Source organism: Macrotis lagotis, chromosome X (genome assembly GCF_037893015.1).
Source record: "Macrotis lagotis isolate mMagLag1 chromosome X, bilby.v1.9.chrom.fasta, whole genome shotgun sequence".
NCBI classification, from domain to species: Eukaryota; Metazoa; Chordata; class Mammalia; order Peramelemorphia; family Peramelidae; genus Macrotis; species Macrotis lagotis.
This window is the reverse complement of record NC_133666.1, coordinates 186,041,639-186,055,129: the sequence shown is the minus strand read 5'-3', so window position 1 is coordinate 186,055,129 and position 13,491 is coordinate 186,041,639. Positions and strand designations below refer to the sequence as shown.

At 36.5% G+C, this 13,491-nt stretch overlaps 1 protein-coding gene across 4 annotated transcripts in view; it reads left to right on the top strand.

Moving 5' to 3' along the window:
• Window positions 1-13,491, top strand: part of PAX5 (paired box 5) — a 356,088-nt gene that overhangs the window by 33,925 nt on the left and 308,672 nt on the right. For all 4 annotated transcript variants that reach the window (XM_074203322.1, XM_074203324.1, XM_074203323.1 and 1 more), the window contains exon 5: window positions 4,323-4,451. In XM_074203322.1, coding sequence (XP_074059423.1) covers window positions 4,323-4,451 — 129 coding nt within the window. The remainder of the gene's footprint in view (window positions 1-4,322; window positions 4,452-13,491) is intronic.

The following is a 13,491-nucleotide window of genomic DNA, read 5'->3' as shown; positions in this document are numbered from 1 at the left end:
GATTAGGGAATGGCATCACTATTGGCATGGAACCATGATGACTGTGACTTTGTTGTCTCAGAGAGTCATCATCTCTCCACCTCCTCTGAGGGAAAAATGGTTTTCCTTCATTTTAAATAAATCCAAATAAGACAAAGGGAATTTCTTAAGAAATATTTATTTCCTGGGAAGGACCATAATATATTTACATATACAGGCAATAAAAAACCAAATTTGTTTTCCTTTCTGGGTCATTACAAAGTAAAAGTCAGGACCATTCTAATTAAATTGCATCTTGGAGTTCTTAAATTTCTCCATCTTTATCAGCTCTGCTTGGATTGGAGAATTTTTGGGATGATGTCTAATAGAAGTCCTTCCAACTGTGAAAATAGAATAGAGTTGCCTGCTAACAGATTCTGCTTGATACTCTACTCCAGGCTTATTATTAAAGTTGGCACAATTCAGGAAATATGGTTTGTGGGTTGTTCTAAAAAAAGTTATCAAAATTGTTTTTACTTTTGGTTTAGATGAAGAACTATACCTTCTCCCAAAGCATGTTTTGTCATGGGATCTCAAACTACTTTCCAAATACTGGGTTGTTTCTGGTCAGCAGCAGTAGGAATACAAAAATAGTCTTGGGGTGACTGATGGGTATCAATGAGATGATCCCATTGAACTTCTGATGATGTAGGGAATGAATTCTGGAGCCAGTGAAGACATGTAGTTTCTGTGATCTGTACTGTCAGGGGCAGAACTGAGTTAGTGGTACAGATATTCATCTATATCTGACATGCTAAATCTGGAAATATAATGAAGTTGACAATGACAATTATTTGATCAATTTAGGCTGTGTAGACAGTCAATTCAGCGATTGAGGATCTTTTCTGCAACTCCTGGGTGGGTGGGGGAGTGTCCATTATCTCCTCCTTCCCTCCAATTATGGGAAGAGAGAATGTATGAAATTGTGGAAAGCAGAAAATTATTATAGAATGCTGAACTTGGAGTCAGGAAATCTGGGTTCAAATCTCACTTCTGATATCTGTTAGTCATGTAATAATAACAACTAATATTTATATGGTTAAATGTAATAGATATTTCATGTATTATCTGCCACATTAGACAGACTTGCAATTTCATTGGTATAGAGAACTATGAATGAAACTTTCTCTACCTAAGAGAATTGATCTGTGATTTGATGAATAACCTGAGAACACTGAAAAGTTATGATTTGTCCAGGGATACCCAAATTTTCTTGACACCAAGATCAGCTCTCTAGTCACATTAATATGCTGCTTCTCAAACAAAAAGAAAATTATAGTCTTGATCTCAGTGTTGTAGAAGACAAATGTCATTTCAAATATGTTACAGACTTAGAAACTGGATTGGACTATGATAGGTTGTAGAAGGGCTATTCCTGAATGACAAAACAGACCATAAATAGTTGTTAGCAGCCTGTATACCTTACACTTTTTAAAAAAATCATCCTTGGCACTTAGAAAAGGATACTTTGTACAAGGCAGGTTCTCAATGTTATTTCATGGCACCTGAATGATATTCAAACTGCTTTCAGTTTATTTTCTGTGTGACCCTGGACAAGTCACATAAACCTGTTTGCCTTGGTTTTCTCGTCTGAAGAGAAGGAAAAGGCAAACTATTCTAATATCTTTCCTAAGAAAACTTCAAATGTGTTCACAAAGCATTAGATATGACTAAAACAACTGAAAAGCAATAACAGCATTACTTTATGGGATTGAAGTTCCCTCAAATAGTGCTCAAACATAACTCAAAGCTTTCTAGTCCAACCCTCTCCTTTTCCAGAAGAGGATGGTGAGCTCCAGGGAGATTAAATGACATTGCTTGAGGTTACTCAGGTATCAAGTATAAGAAGATAAGAAGTGAGATTTGAACCCATATTCCCTAACTGCAGAACTTGTGCTCTTTCCACAGTATGACATTGCCTCCCTCTAGTGTCTAACATTGACAAAGACTTTATTTTACTTTTTTCCATTCCAAACAAGATAAATACTGTCTCTGGAAGAGGAACAGGCCAACAAACATTAATTATTTATATTATAATCATATTGATTATTTATAAATCATATATTCATAATAATATAATGTATTATAATAATGATAGTCATACTATAATGTAATTATTATTGTAAAAGCTCATTGGGTACTAGTTCTAAGCTGAAAAGACAGAACCTATCCCAAAGGAGCTTACGTACTTTTAAAAAAAATTTACTTATTTTTCCAATTACATGCAAAGGTAATTTTCTACATTCATCCTTTTGCAATCTTTTGAATTCCATATTTTTCTACCACCCTTCTTTTCCTCTTCTGTCCCCGTGACAGTGAGCAATCACTTATAGGTTATGTATACATAACAGTATTTAAGATATTTCCATATTAGTTATGTTGTGAAAGAGGAATTAGAACTAAGGGGAGGGGAAATCATAAGAAAGAAAGAAAAAACATGAAGGAAAATTTAAAAAGTGAACATGATTGCTTTGCTTTGCATTCAGACTCCACAGATGTTTTCTCCAGATTCGACTGACATTTTTCAAAACTGGTCTCCTAGGATTGTTCTTTATTATTGAACTGCTGAGAAGAGCTGTGTCCATCATAGTTGATCATTTCACAATGTTGAGGAGCTTACATTCTAACAGAGGAGAGACAATAGAGAAATAGAAGCTGAAAAGTGTTGGGGAGGGTAGAAGAATGTACAGGAGGGGCCATAGTAAAGGAAGAAGTTCTGAGAGTCAGGAGAAGAACTTGGATGACCTGGACACTGCCTTTGAATTACCAATCAGAGGAAGGGTTGAAGAGGCAAGCCAATTGGTCTTTTGTCCTTTCATTCCCATGGATGTTAATATGGGCAGATGGGCAAATTTACCCCTTAATATAATAATAATAAATAATGTTCAAAGTTTGCCAGAATCATGTGTAAGAAAGGTAGAATTATAAACAGTTCAACTGAATTGCTGATGTATACTGTGATTCTTGGGGCAATGTGAACTCTTTGTTGGGAGTGTCTTAGAATCATAAATAGAATGTGAACATTAGAACTGGAAGGAACTCTAGCATTAAGTTGACCTTTATCCTTTATTTTTTAAAGATGAGAAACATGAGACCCAGAGAGATAAGATGAAAAAGTCACAGAGTTAAGTGGCAGAGTCAAGATTTGAATTCAGTTCTCATGATACTCAGTCCTATATGCTCTTTCCAATATTAAGAATGTTAATATTAGAGGTGCAAGTAAACTATACTGTTTTAAAAAAAACAACTGATTTTAAAGGTATGAACCCAGGACTTCATCAGTTGTCAGGCACTCTCTCTCCAGTGCATGTTTCATTTATAAGTTCACTGGCCACAAGACAAAACTATATATCCAGAGCTGGAAGGTACTCGAGAGGCCATTGTATCCAACCCTTTCATTTTACTGGGAGGCAGAGAAGTTAAGTGACTTGCCCAAAGTCACACAGCTAGTAAATGAAAGAGCTAGGATCTTAATTACTTAAGTCTTCTGATTTTCATTCATACCATACTGCTGGTTCACATCATCCCTAAATGCTACATAAAAGATCCACCCAACAACATTGTTATTATCTATGCTCTGGTTCTTTTAAAATAAATACATGTGAACTTTAAAAGGACACAAGTTTATGGGCAAAGTCTCAATGGGATTGTGAGGTCAGTAGACTATGTGTACACAAAGGAAATCCTGTGTCTATCCAAAGACAACCCCTTTCCCCTCCCATTTAGGTCCTGTTTGTAATTTTGCTTATTAGAATCAGCATAATCTCTTATGGGGAGCACTCTTTGACATCTCAGTTCCAAACCCTTTCCCCTAACATTTATACCCAGGTGGACTATATGAAGGGAATATGGAGAACTTTTTGCAGAACTGAAGAAGAGATATAGATAATACAAAAAGAAGAACATGAGGCAGAGTGCAAGATTGGTTTGTCTTCTTCAATTGATCCCAGTCTTGCCTGGTTGGGGCTGAGATGAATTAGAAAAGATTTGAGGGATGAATTAGGAATATCTACTGATTGTATTGATTATATTTGGATGAGAACCTCTTCTACATATCTTACCAATCATCCCTTGGCACTAACTCCTTCCCCTCACACTGCTCCATCTACCTATACCTCCAAGCATGGGATCTGGGACAAATCTCTTTGGTTTCTTAGACTTTAGTTCAGTTTAGAGAGTCAGTTTATTTCTTTTAGGATAAGGGAAACAAGATTATGGATGCCTAGTGTTCATGGATTTTAGAGGTTTAGACTAAGTGGTCTCTCTAATATCTCTGTTTTGGTGACATTTTGACTATTTTTCAGTCTCTACAGGCTCTGTGACTCAAGTGTCTTCAGCAAGTACTGATTCTGCTGGCTCCTCCTATTCCATTAGTGGAATTCTGGGAATTACATCTCCTAGCGCTGAAACCAACAAACGCAAAAGAGAGGAAGGTAATTGGTGATTGTTTCTGGGGCATTGGCTAAAAGTGGTGACTCCAAAGCTGTTACTAAAAGACCCAGGCTTCATTCATCAGAGTCCCTATCTGGCTGAGTTCTCAGTCATGCACATTGCAATACAATCACCCCTCTTTTGAATTTGCTCGGTGTGTTTGTATATATGCAATTATAGTCTATAAACCTGCACTAATGTCTTAGGAAAATATGAGTGATTCATCCACCTTCTAACAGGCTGGTTATTGTCTCCAATTAACAATTTCTGGTAAGGGCAAAGATGCAAATTGCAATGGAAAAACTCCCTTTTTCGTTTGATTGAATATATTAACACATAAATAGGGACAGAGTCTCCTTTCCTGGTTAAAAGATTATGCTTTGAGCAATTAGGTATAAAGTACCCAGAGGTTGTGGTGACCCTTTAGTATAAGAAGAGATGTTGCTAGGTGCATGCATTAATATATTATTAACTATCTGGTAGGTTTCATATTCTTTTAGTTCAGGGAAAAGAATTGAAATTTCCAATGCATGAGTAGCACTGTTCTTTAGTACTATTATAAAAGATGGCATTTTTTAAAAAAATGCTTGAAGGGGTCAGTTCATAGAGTGATCTCAATGTTGGTATCATCAGTCTTGTTGGTAATCACTAGAACAAAGGGGTGCTAAGTAAATTGGGGAGATCTTTAGAAAATTATAAACAAAGTATTGGTAAAACAGTTCATTTCTCTAAAAATGTGGGAGTGAAAGAACATTTTTATTTTCTGCTTTTTACTCCTTTAAAGGCATGCTACTAGAGAAAAGTCATTATTGTCAGGAACATGGGAGAGGGAACCCTGTATTGTCATAGAGAAGCATGACAATTCATCTTAGGCTTAGTATTGCTTTTGATAATAATCCTCTATTCATAGCCTTTAAGTAAATTTTTTCAATCATCTAGTCTTGTGATTTCATCAGTGTGGGAAAACTCCCAGCATGGACACTGTATTCAACAAAATAGATGGCAACTAGTATGTAATTTAGAAATTTGCTTGGGTCATTTCCAGTGACTTGCCTATTATCACCTAGTTATTTCATATCCGAGGCAGAACTTTCCAAGGCCAGTCTTCTCTATCCACCACATGATACTGCTTCTCAACCATTCCTTTGGGATATCAGTATCGATTTTCAAACTCCCTTGTTCGTTAAAAAAAAAAATATGCTACTGCCATGGAATAAGATCTCCCCTCTCAAATAGAGTGGGACAAGCTAACAAAGGTCTTTTTTTTCCTTCTCTTGATAAGACAGGCAGCTCTAATTGACACTAATGGGATTGAGAGAAGGAATAACACCTTGGGAGTTTGTAATACCTTAGGAAAGGGGGGAAAAAACCCAACCACCCTACAACTTTTTGGTAGTCTGAAACCTGAGAGCAGTGTGTTGGAAATCTTTATTCAATTATTCTGCTCTTCAGTTCAATTCCCTTTTCAGAATATATGGAAGGAATGTACATGCACATGCACACATGCTTAAGTATTTAAGATCAATAACTAGAAAACCGAGTCTACAATGACTGCAAATTGTTCCACATTGCGAGTGGTACTGAGGAGTTGTTCAATGCTGTGAAGTGTATTCATGACTTTTGGTGGCTTCCTCTCCTCCCTTTTCCTTTTTAACAGATGTCACTAGTCTTTAACCCAGTGGGTTGCTTGCATGGTAGCAACAGGGGCAAACCAAACCAGACAGCCTCAATTGGTTAAGATGGCTGAAGGTGTCATTTTTTTTTCCTGTTGTAATAGGGACTAAGAACAGATGTGTCTTAGTAGGGGATCGGTTGCTCCCACTAACAGTAGAAGGACATGTGATGAGAGGCTGACACAGAGGCAGGGGGTGCTTCGGTAGTAAGTTTTTGAAGGCAGGCTTGGATTCTGACCCATATACAGACAGCCACATAGATAATGGTCCGCACAGCTGTGGCTTGCAGGTTGGGGGAATTATAGTTTGTATTGGGTTCCTGCAAGAGAGGTTATTACTCTGCAGGATGTAGGCACAATTCTCAGAGTATGCCAAGGTGAATGGGGGTAATCATTCCCTCCTCCAAATACTAAAAAGCTCTTATGCTGTCCTTTAAGTGAAGAAGCACCACATACTTATGTGTCCTTGTTTTACTTTCTTTCAATTATGGAACAGGATTCAGATTTTCAATGATCCATTCTTAATGAGGATAACTTTCTTTGACCATTCTATGCCCCCTCCATTCTGCCATCTCCAGATCTCCCCCCCACCCCATATGTGCTTTTCATTCTCTATAGGGAGCATATCTTCTCCAGACTTGTGTAGTTCCACACTGATGCAAAAAAAAAATAGGGTGTCTATGGGGAAAGAGAGAACATAATTTATCAGTCTTTGAACTTCTCTATATTAGAATAGAGATTCTTAACCTGTAGTCTGTGAATCTGTTTTTAAAAAGATTTTGATAACTATATTTCAATATAATTGGTTTTCTTTGTAATCATATATTTTATTTCATTCATTTAAAAACAGTATTCTGAAAAAGGTTCTGTAGGCTTGAGCAGATTGCTTAAGGGGTTCAGAACACAAAAAAAGGTAAAGAACCCTGCTTCAATTTTGAGAGTAGTAGACTCTGAGCCTAGAAATCAATGGTTATGCCACCAGTTAGCCGGGGCTCTCAGTTTTCCTCATCTGCAAAATGAAGAAGATTGTTTAAAATGATTACTAAGGTCTTTTCTTGTTTATAACTTTGCATGATTCTATGAATTTATGTATATATGAATTTGGGGTTCAGAGAGAGACAGTTCAGGAATGTAGGAACTCAATCTGTGATAGTTTAATAATTAATGTTAAATGAATGTTCAGCATGGGCATATTTCCCATTGATGACATGGGTGGAGCAAAGAGCTCTAGAGGGGGACTAAAGAACTAGACAGTTAATTTAATAACAACAATAAAAACAAACATCTATCTAGCATTTTGCTAGGCACTATGCTAAATACTCTACAAACATATCTCATTTGATCCTCACAACAACCTTGGCAGGAAGATGTTTTCATCATTTTACCAATGACATGTGGCTATTAACTGAAGAAGTCTTTGGGTGGGTTCCTTGAGAATCTTACTTTTGTTCTGGTCTGGAGATAACCCTGGGTTCTTGGGGGCTATGTAGAAGGTCTATCAGATCTTAAAAAGTGTCTTCGTTATCATCTTATCTTTTCTGAGGGCTAGATTGATTTCAAGGGAGAGATACTTGTGACCATAATAACTCATGGAAGTCTGTCATTAAGAAGTATTAAGAGGGGGCAGTTAGGTGGTGTAGTAGATAGAGCACTGACTCTGGAGTCATGAGGACTTGAGTTCAAATCCAACCTTAGACACTCAATAATTACCTAGCTGTGTGACCTTGGGCAAGTCACTTAACCACATTGCCTTAAATAAATAATAAAAAAAGAAGTATTAAGTGCTTATGTACTAGAGATAACAAACAATTATAAAAACAGTATCCTCAAGTAGTATACTTTCTAATAGGGGAGATAATGTGTAAATAACTAGGTGCCATTTAACCACTTCCTTTCTTCAGGAAAAGAATGAGCTCTACAGGGGCTTTTGGGCTTTGGAGTATTTTTTAATTCATTTGCTGAGTTAAGTAATTATTTCATGCTTTGGGACTAGGGTGGGGCAAAAGAAGAGCCTTTTTCTTCATAAAAGTGTAGGATGGCCTTTTATAGAGGCTTCTCCCTTAGGAGGGTGGGAGGCTAAAAAAAAAAAAAAGAAGATACTCTTCATATAGAATGGGAAGGAACCAGAGTCCTAATCTCCTTCCCCTACTCTATTTCAGGTAAGTAAGACTAGAACCTATTTATAAATATTTTCTTTTATTCTGTTAAAGACTGATAATCTCACTTCTCTGATTTCATCTCATTTCTCCTGTGCATCTCAATTTCTATGCATTTCCTCATGTCTCTTTGCTTGTGGCATGAAGGCATTCCAACCTGAATTTGAAGAGAATTTCCTTGTCTCTAACTAGAGGCATAATCAGGAGAATTTTATATGTTTCATGAGGGTGGTTAGGTGGCACAATGGATAGAGCCCTGGCCTTGGAATTAGGGGGATGTGAGCTCTAATCCAAGCTTAGACAGTTGACACTTACTAGTTGTGAGATCTTGGACAAGTAGCTTAACCTCATCTAGGCCATCTCCAGACATCCTGATTCATATCTGGCCTATACTAGTTGTCTCTGGAGGAGAAAGTGAGGCTGGTAACCTAGTACAGTACCCCCTAACTCAAATCCAATTCATGTGTTTGTCATGGTATCACTTCTCTGATGTCATGGTCTTCTTCAAGAATGAAGGACAAACATCATTATATATTTCATGACTTCACTCCTAAGGGCAGAATTATTTGGAATGTATACTTACAAATATGCTCCCATTGAACCTATTATTTTGTGAAGTAATTCTGATTCACTAAGAGTAGCATGACCTTAAGAATTCATAGCTATACAAGCTATATACAGAGTAGATGGAATATAATAATAATAACAAAAACTAATATTTGCGTGTGTCAAACATTGGACTGAAAATTTCACAATTTTTATCTCATTTGATCCTCATAACAAACCTGCTATTAATATCCCCATTTTATAGATGAGGAAACTGAGGCAAACAAGTTAGGTGACTTGTCTGAAGTTACCCAGCTAGTAAGAGTTTGACCTGAGCAGGGAAGGTCCTTGGGTCATCAGGAAAGGCCTCCAGCAGAATATAAGATTTGAGCTGAACCTTGAAGGAAGTCAGAGGAACCAAGATATGGAGGTGAAGGAAAAAAAGATTCCAGGTTTGGGGAACAGACAGTGCAAAGAGGTGGAGCACATCAACCAATGTAGTTGAATCATAGACATGAAGGATGTAAAGTATAAGAAGAATGGAAAGGGGAAGGAACTAAGGTATAAAGAGCTTTAAATGTCAGAGAAGTTTATATCTGATGTTGGAGCTCATAGGGAATGAGGATGTAAATATGGTCAGATATATGTTTAGTAAACATCCCCTTGACAGATAAATGGAAGGTAAGTTAGAGTGGAGAAAGACTTGAGGCAGCAAGACTAAAGGATAGGAATTAAGAATTAATTGGATATTGCATTAATCTGGATGAGAGGTGACAAAGGCCTGGACTGTGTTTGTGACTGTATAAGTGAGAGAAGATAATATTTGTGAGAAAGATGCAGGATTGCAGAACGCCCTAGTTGAGGGCAGACATACATAAATAAAAATCATGCATTTTAAAGTATTAAATAAATAGAATGGGACTAATATGATACCTTGAATTGATATAGCACCAAATTCCCTTCAAAGAGGCATCCACATTGTGGTACTGTTGAGTTTGGATTGAGGAAAACATTCAAATCTTGTCTCTGACACTAATTGAGTGACCCTGGAAAAATCACTTAATCGTTGGGCATATCAAGTAACTGCCTAGAATTTAGCTAATAAAGTTACAGATGAATGATGATTTGTATTGGTAGACAGATTTCCCACACTGGGAATCCCCCCATACTGTTGAATTTTTTGAGCCTCACCATGGAAAGGCAAGGTGAAGTAGTGAGTAGGTCAAGAGTTGGTCACAGGAATTTGAGATTTAGATTCAAGTTTTGTCTGTGACACAAAGTATCTGCATAACCTTGGACACATTATTTAATCTTTCTGTGCCTTAGGCAACTCTCTAAAGATTAAAAACTAGTATAGTTGTTGAGTTTTATTGGTAGAGGGAAAAAATACCAACCAAGTTACTGTGAGTTAGGTAAAGCACAAATAAGAACTTAACTTGTAAAGGGTAATGCAATTACTATGTGGGGAGAGTTAAGCCTAGAATGTGGGACTCCTTAACTGTTATTTCAGTTGGATCATTACTTTCTCCTTTTATTTATTTCAAGAAGATGTAAGGTTTGAAACAGAAGTGGAGAAGTTCATAGTTGGGGAGTGGATCACATAGAACTAGGTGATGGGGCTGATCTTGGACTGGGAAAGGATCTTTGTATAATCTATTGGGACTCTTGACAGGAACACCATCTGAATTAGTTCCAAGTCTGAATTACAAAATATATGCAAGAAAATGTGTTTTTATTAGCTTTCCAGTATCTCAGTCTGTTAATAGTGGCAGAGAGAGCTCTTTGGTTTATAATTAGCAAATCAATTTGTTATATGTTAAGAAGTGTCAGAAAAGAGTTTATCCTTTTAGGTAAGTAAATGACCTGTGCAGTCTTGTTTACACAATTTATTTGATTAGTAAACTGTTTTTTTTCCTCCCATAACTAAAAGTAAACTTCAGTCTACCCCTGTCAGAATTGTCACAAATTCTAAATGAGAAGAATCTGAATTAATGAGGCTTTGCTGTATCCAGCCAGGAGTGAAAGGAAGAGTTTAATTTCCTTCTGTGAAGGAAATCCAAGACCTTGAAAAAATACTACTGAGAGAAGGTTGATGGAGCTGAGAATAACATTTTAATAAACTACTGTGCAAGCTATATTTGTTTATTGCTAGTCAGTCTAGCTTCCTTTGGATTGTTAGGGGAGGGGGAGAGTGCAGAATTGGAGGACTTCTCCAAGGAAGGCTAGTGTGATGATAAACTTGAATTCACCAGTGCAGATAGTTTTCTCTGTTGAATGGTTTGAGACTTCTAGAGTCTATTTTCCTTTTAGTGGAGGCTGGTTGAACAGGACATGCACAAATATGCTTATTCTGATTTCTGCCTCCTGTATTTGAAGTTTCCCATAACTATCAGTGGGAGTCTTCTGGACGCATTCCTTCCTTTCCTTCACACTAATCCAAAGGAGTCTAGGTTACAAAAAAGGCATAGTCTACAAATGAACAGGATTTAAAAGAGGGGTTCTGGGTCTACACAGCATGTGTTCATGGAAATTTGATAACTAGGTGGATATTGCTTGGTCCTTGGGAACTGACTAGCTATCTGACCCTTGACAAATCATGTAACCTCCATTTGCCTCAGTTTTCTCATCTGCTAAATAGTAATAATAATAGCACCTATCTCCTCGGGTTGATGTGACAATCAAATGAGATAATAATTGCAAAGAGTGGAGTACAATGTTTGATATATAGTGAGCAGTCGATAAATGTTAGCTGTAATTGTTTTACAATGTTGTTGGTTCAAATCTTGACTCTTCCATTTAATATTGGCATGACCTTTTGCAAATCATTTGATGTTTTCATTCTTATTGTCCTGTTTTTGTAAAGTGAGGAGGTTGGACTACATAATCCCTAAGAAAATTTGCATAATCTATATTGGCAATTCAAGAAACAACAACAATTACCCTGAAATACGATTACTTGTGCATTGGATTTACCAATGATTGGGTTAACATGTTGACCAGGGTGATATAAATGCTTCTCCATGTTCAAGAAATAGATGACATGGTATAGGGTTATAAATTGGTCTTTCTGGGGACCACTGTGATGATCAGATTGACAATGAGGGCAGGAGAAGTATATATCCAAAAAAAAAAAGGCAAGATATATTGGAGATCATCATTCCTTCAGGCAGTCTTTTAGTTTAGAGGATTTGTTGAGCCATTTTTAGGTGTGACTGGTTCTCCATGACCCCATTTGGGTTTCTTGGCAAAAATACTGGTTGTCATTTCCTTCTTTAGCATTTTACAGAAGAAGAAACTGAGACAAATAGGGTGAAGTGACTTGCTCAGAGTCACACAGTTATTAACTATCTGAGACCAGAGTTGAATTCGAGTCCTGACCCCATGTCCAGTGCTCTCTCCACTGTACCACCTTAGATGCCCATAGTACAGTGGGTACTGACCATTAAAAGAGGCAAACTTTCAATTTGCACTAACTAGGCTGAAGGCATGAATGTTTTGTAATATGACAGTATTACTATTTAACAAAATTGAAAACATTTTGCCAAGTTATAGGTACTTTATACTACTTTTTTGTCAATAATAGCCTCATTTGCACATAACAAAAATATTCTGGATTAATGCAGGGCAATCATAAGAAATCGTTTCATTCCTAAAACCAGATTAGATGAAATAAGAATGGGGAAGTTGTTATATTGAATACTTATACTCTCCAAACTACATGACGTGGTAAGCTTTCAGAATTGGCAGAAAAATTAAAACCATGTGGGAACAGGTCATCCCTATTATTATCCTTTTTGCTCTTGAATTTGACTGATAAATGCTTTCAGTAGGTCTATAGAAGATGAGATTACATATCAGAACTTTCATTCAACTAAAAAAAGATGACATTTTATTCACCTGAATAAGAATCCTAGCCACCTAGATGGCACGGTGACTAAAGTGCTGAGTCTGATGTCAGAAAGACTCATCTTTGTGAATTCAAATCTGGACTCAGACACTTGCTAGTTGTACAAACTAAAGAAGTCACTTAACCCTGTTTGCCTCAGTTTCCTCATATGTAAAATGACTTGGAGAAGAAAATGGAAAACAACTCTAGTATCTTTGTCAAGAAAATACCAAATAGGGTCATAAAGAGTTAGCCACCAACAAAATGACCAAACAATCACAAAATAAGAACCCAAAGAACATTAAATATAAGCACTAACAGCAATAGCATGGGATATTAGATAGAGTACTAGAGTTAGAATTCGGAAAACAAAACTGAGCATTATAGAATTTTTTACCACTGTTATTTATTACAAGACAGTGACTTGTTCTTAGGCTATTTCTACCTTAATCTCATAGAAAGAAAATGAAAAGAATGATATAACATCTATTATATATGTGTCTGTGTGTGCATATATATGCATATATAATATATATATATATATATATATATATATATATAGTCAGCTAAACATGTAATATATTTATATGTCACAGAAAAATCAAGAATGAGGAGACCACTTCTGCAAGTATAGTAATAGGTGCTAAAGGGACAAAGCACTCAGGTCATTTGCCTGTTATTTCTTAGGGATTAGTGAAGTTTTTTGTTTTCTCTCAACTTAATTTCAGTCTTGGATTATTATTCTAGCTATAGATCCAGAGATAATTTGAGATTTACATTTT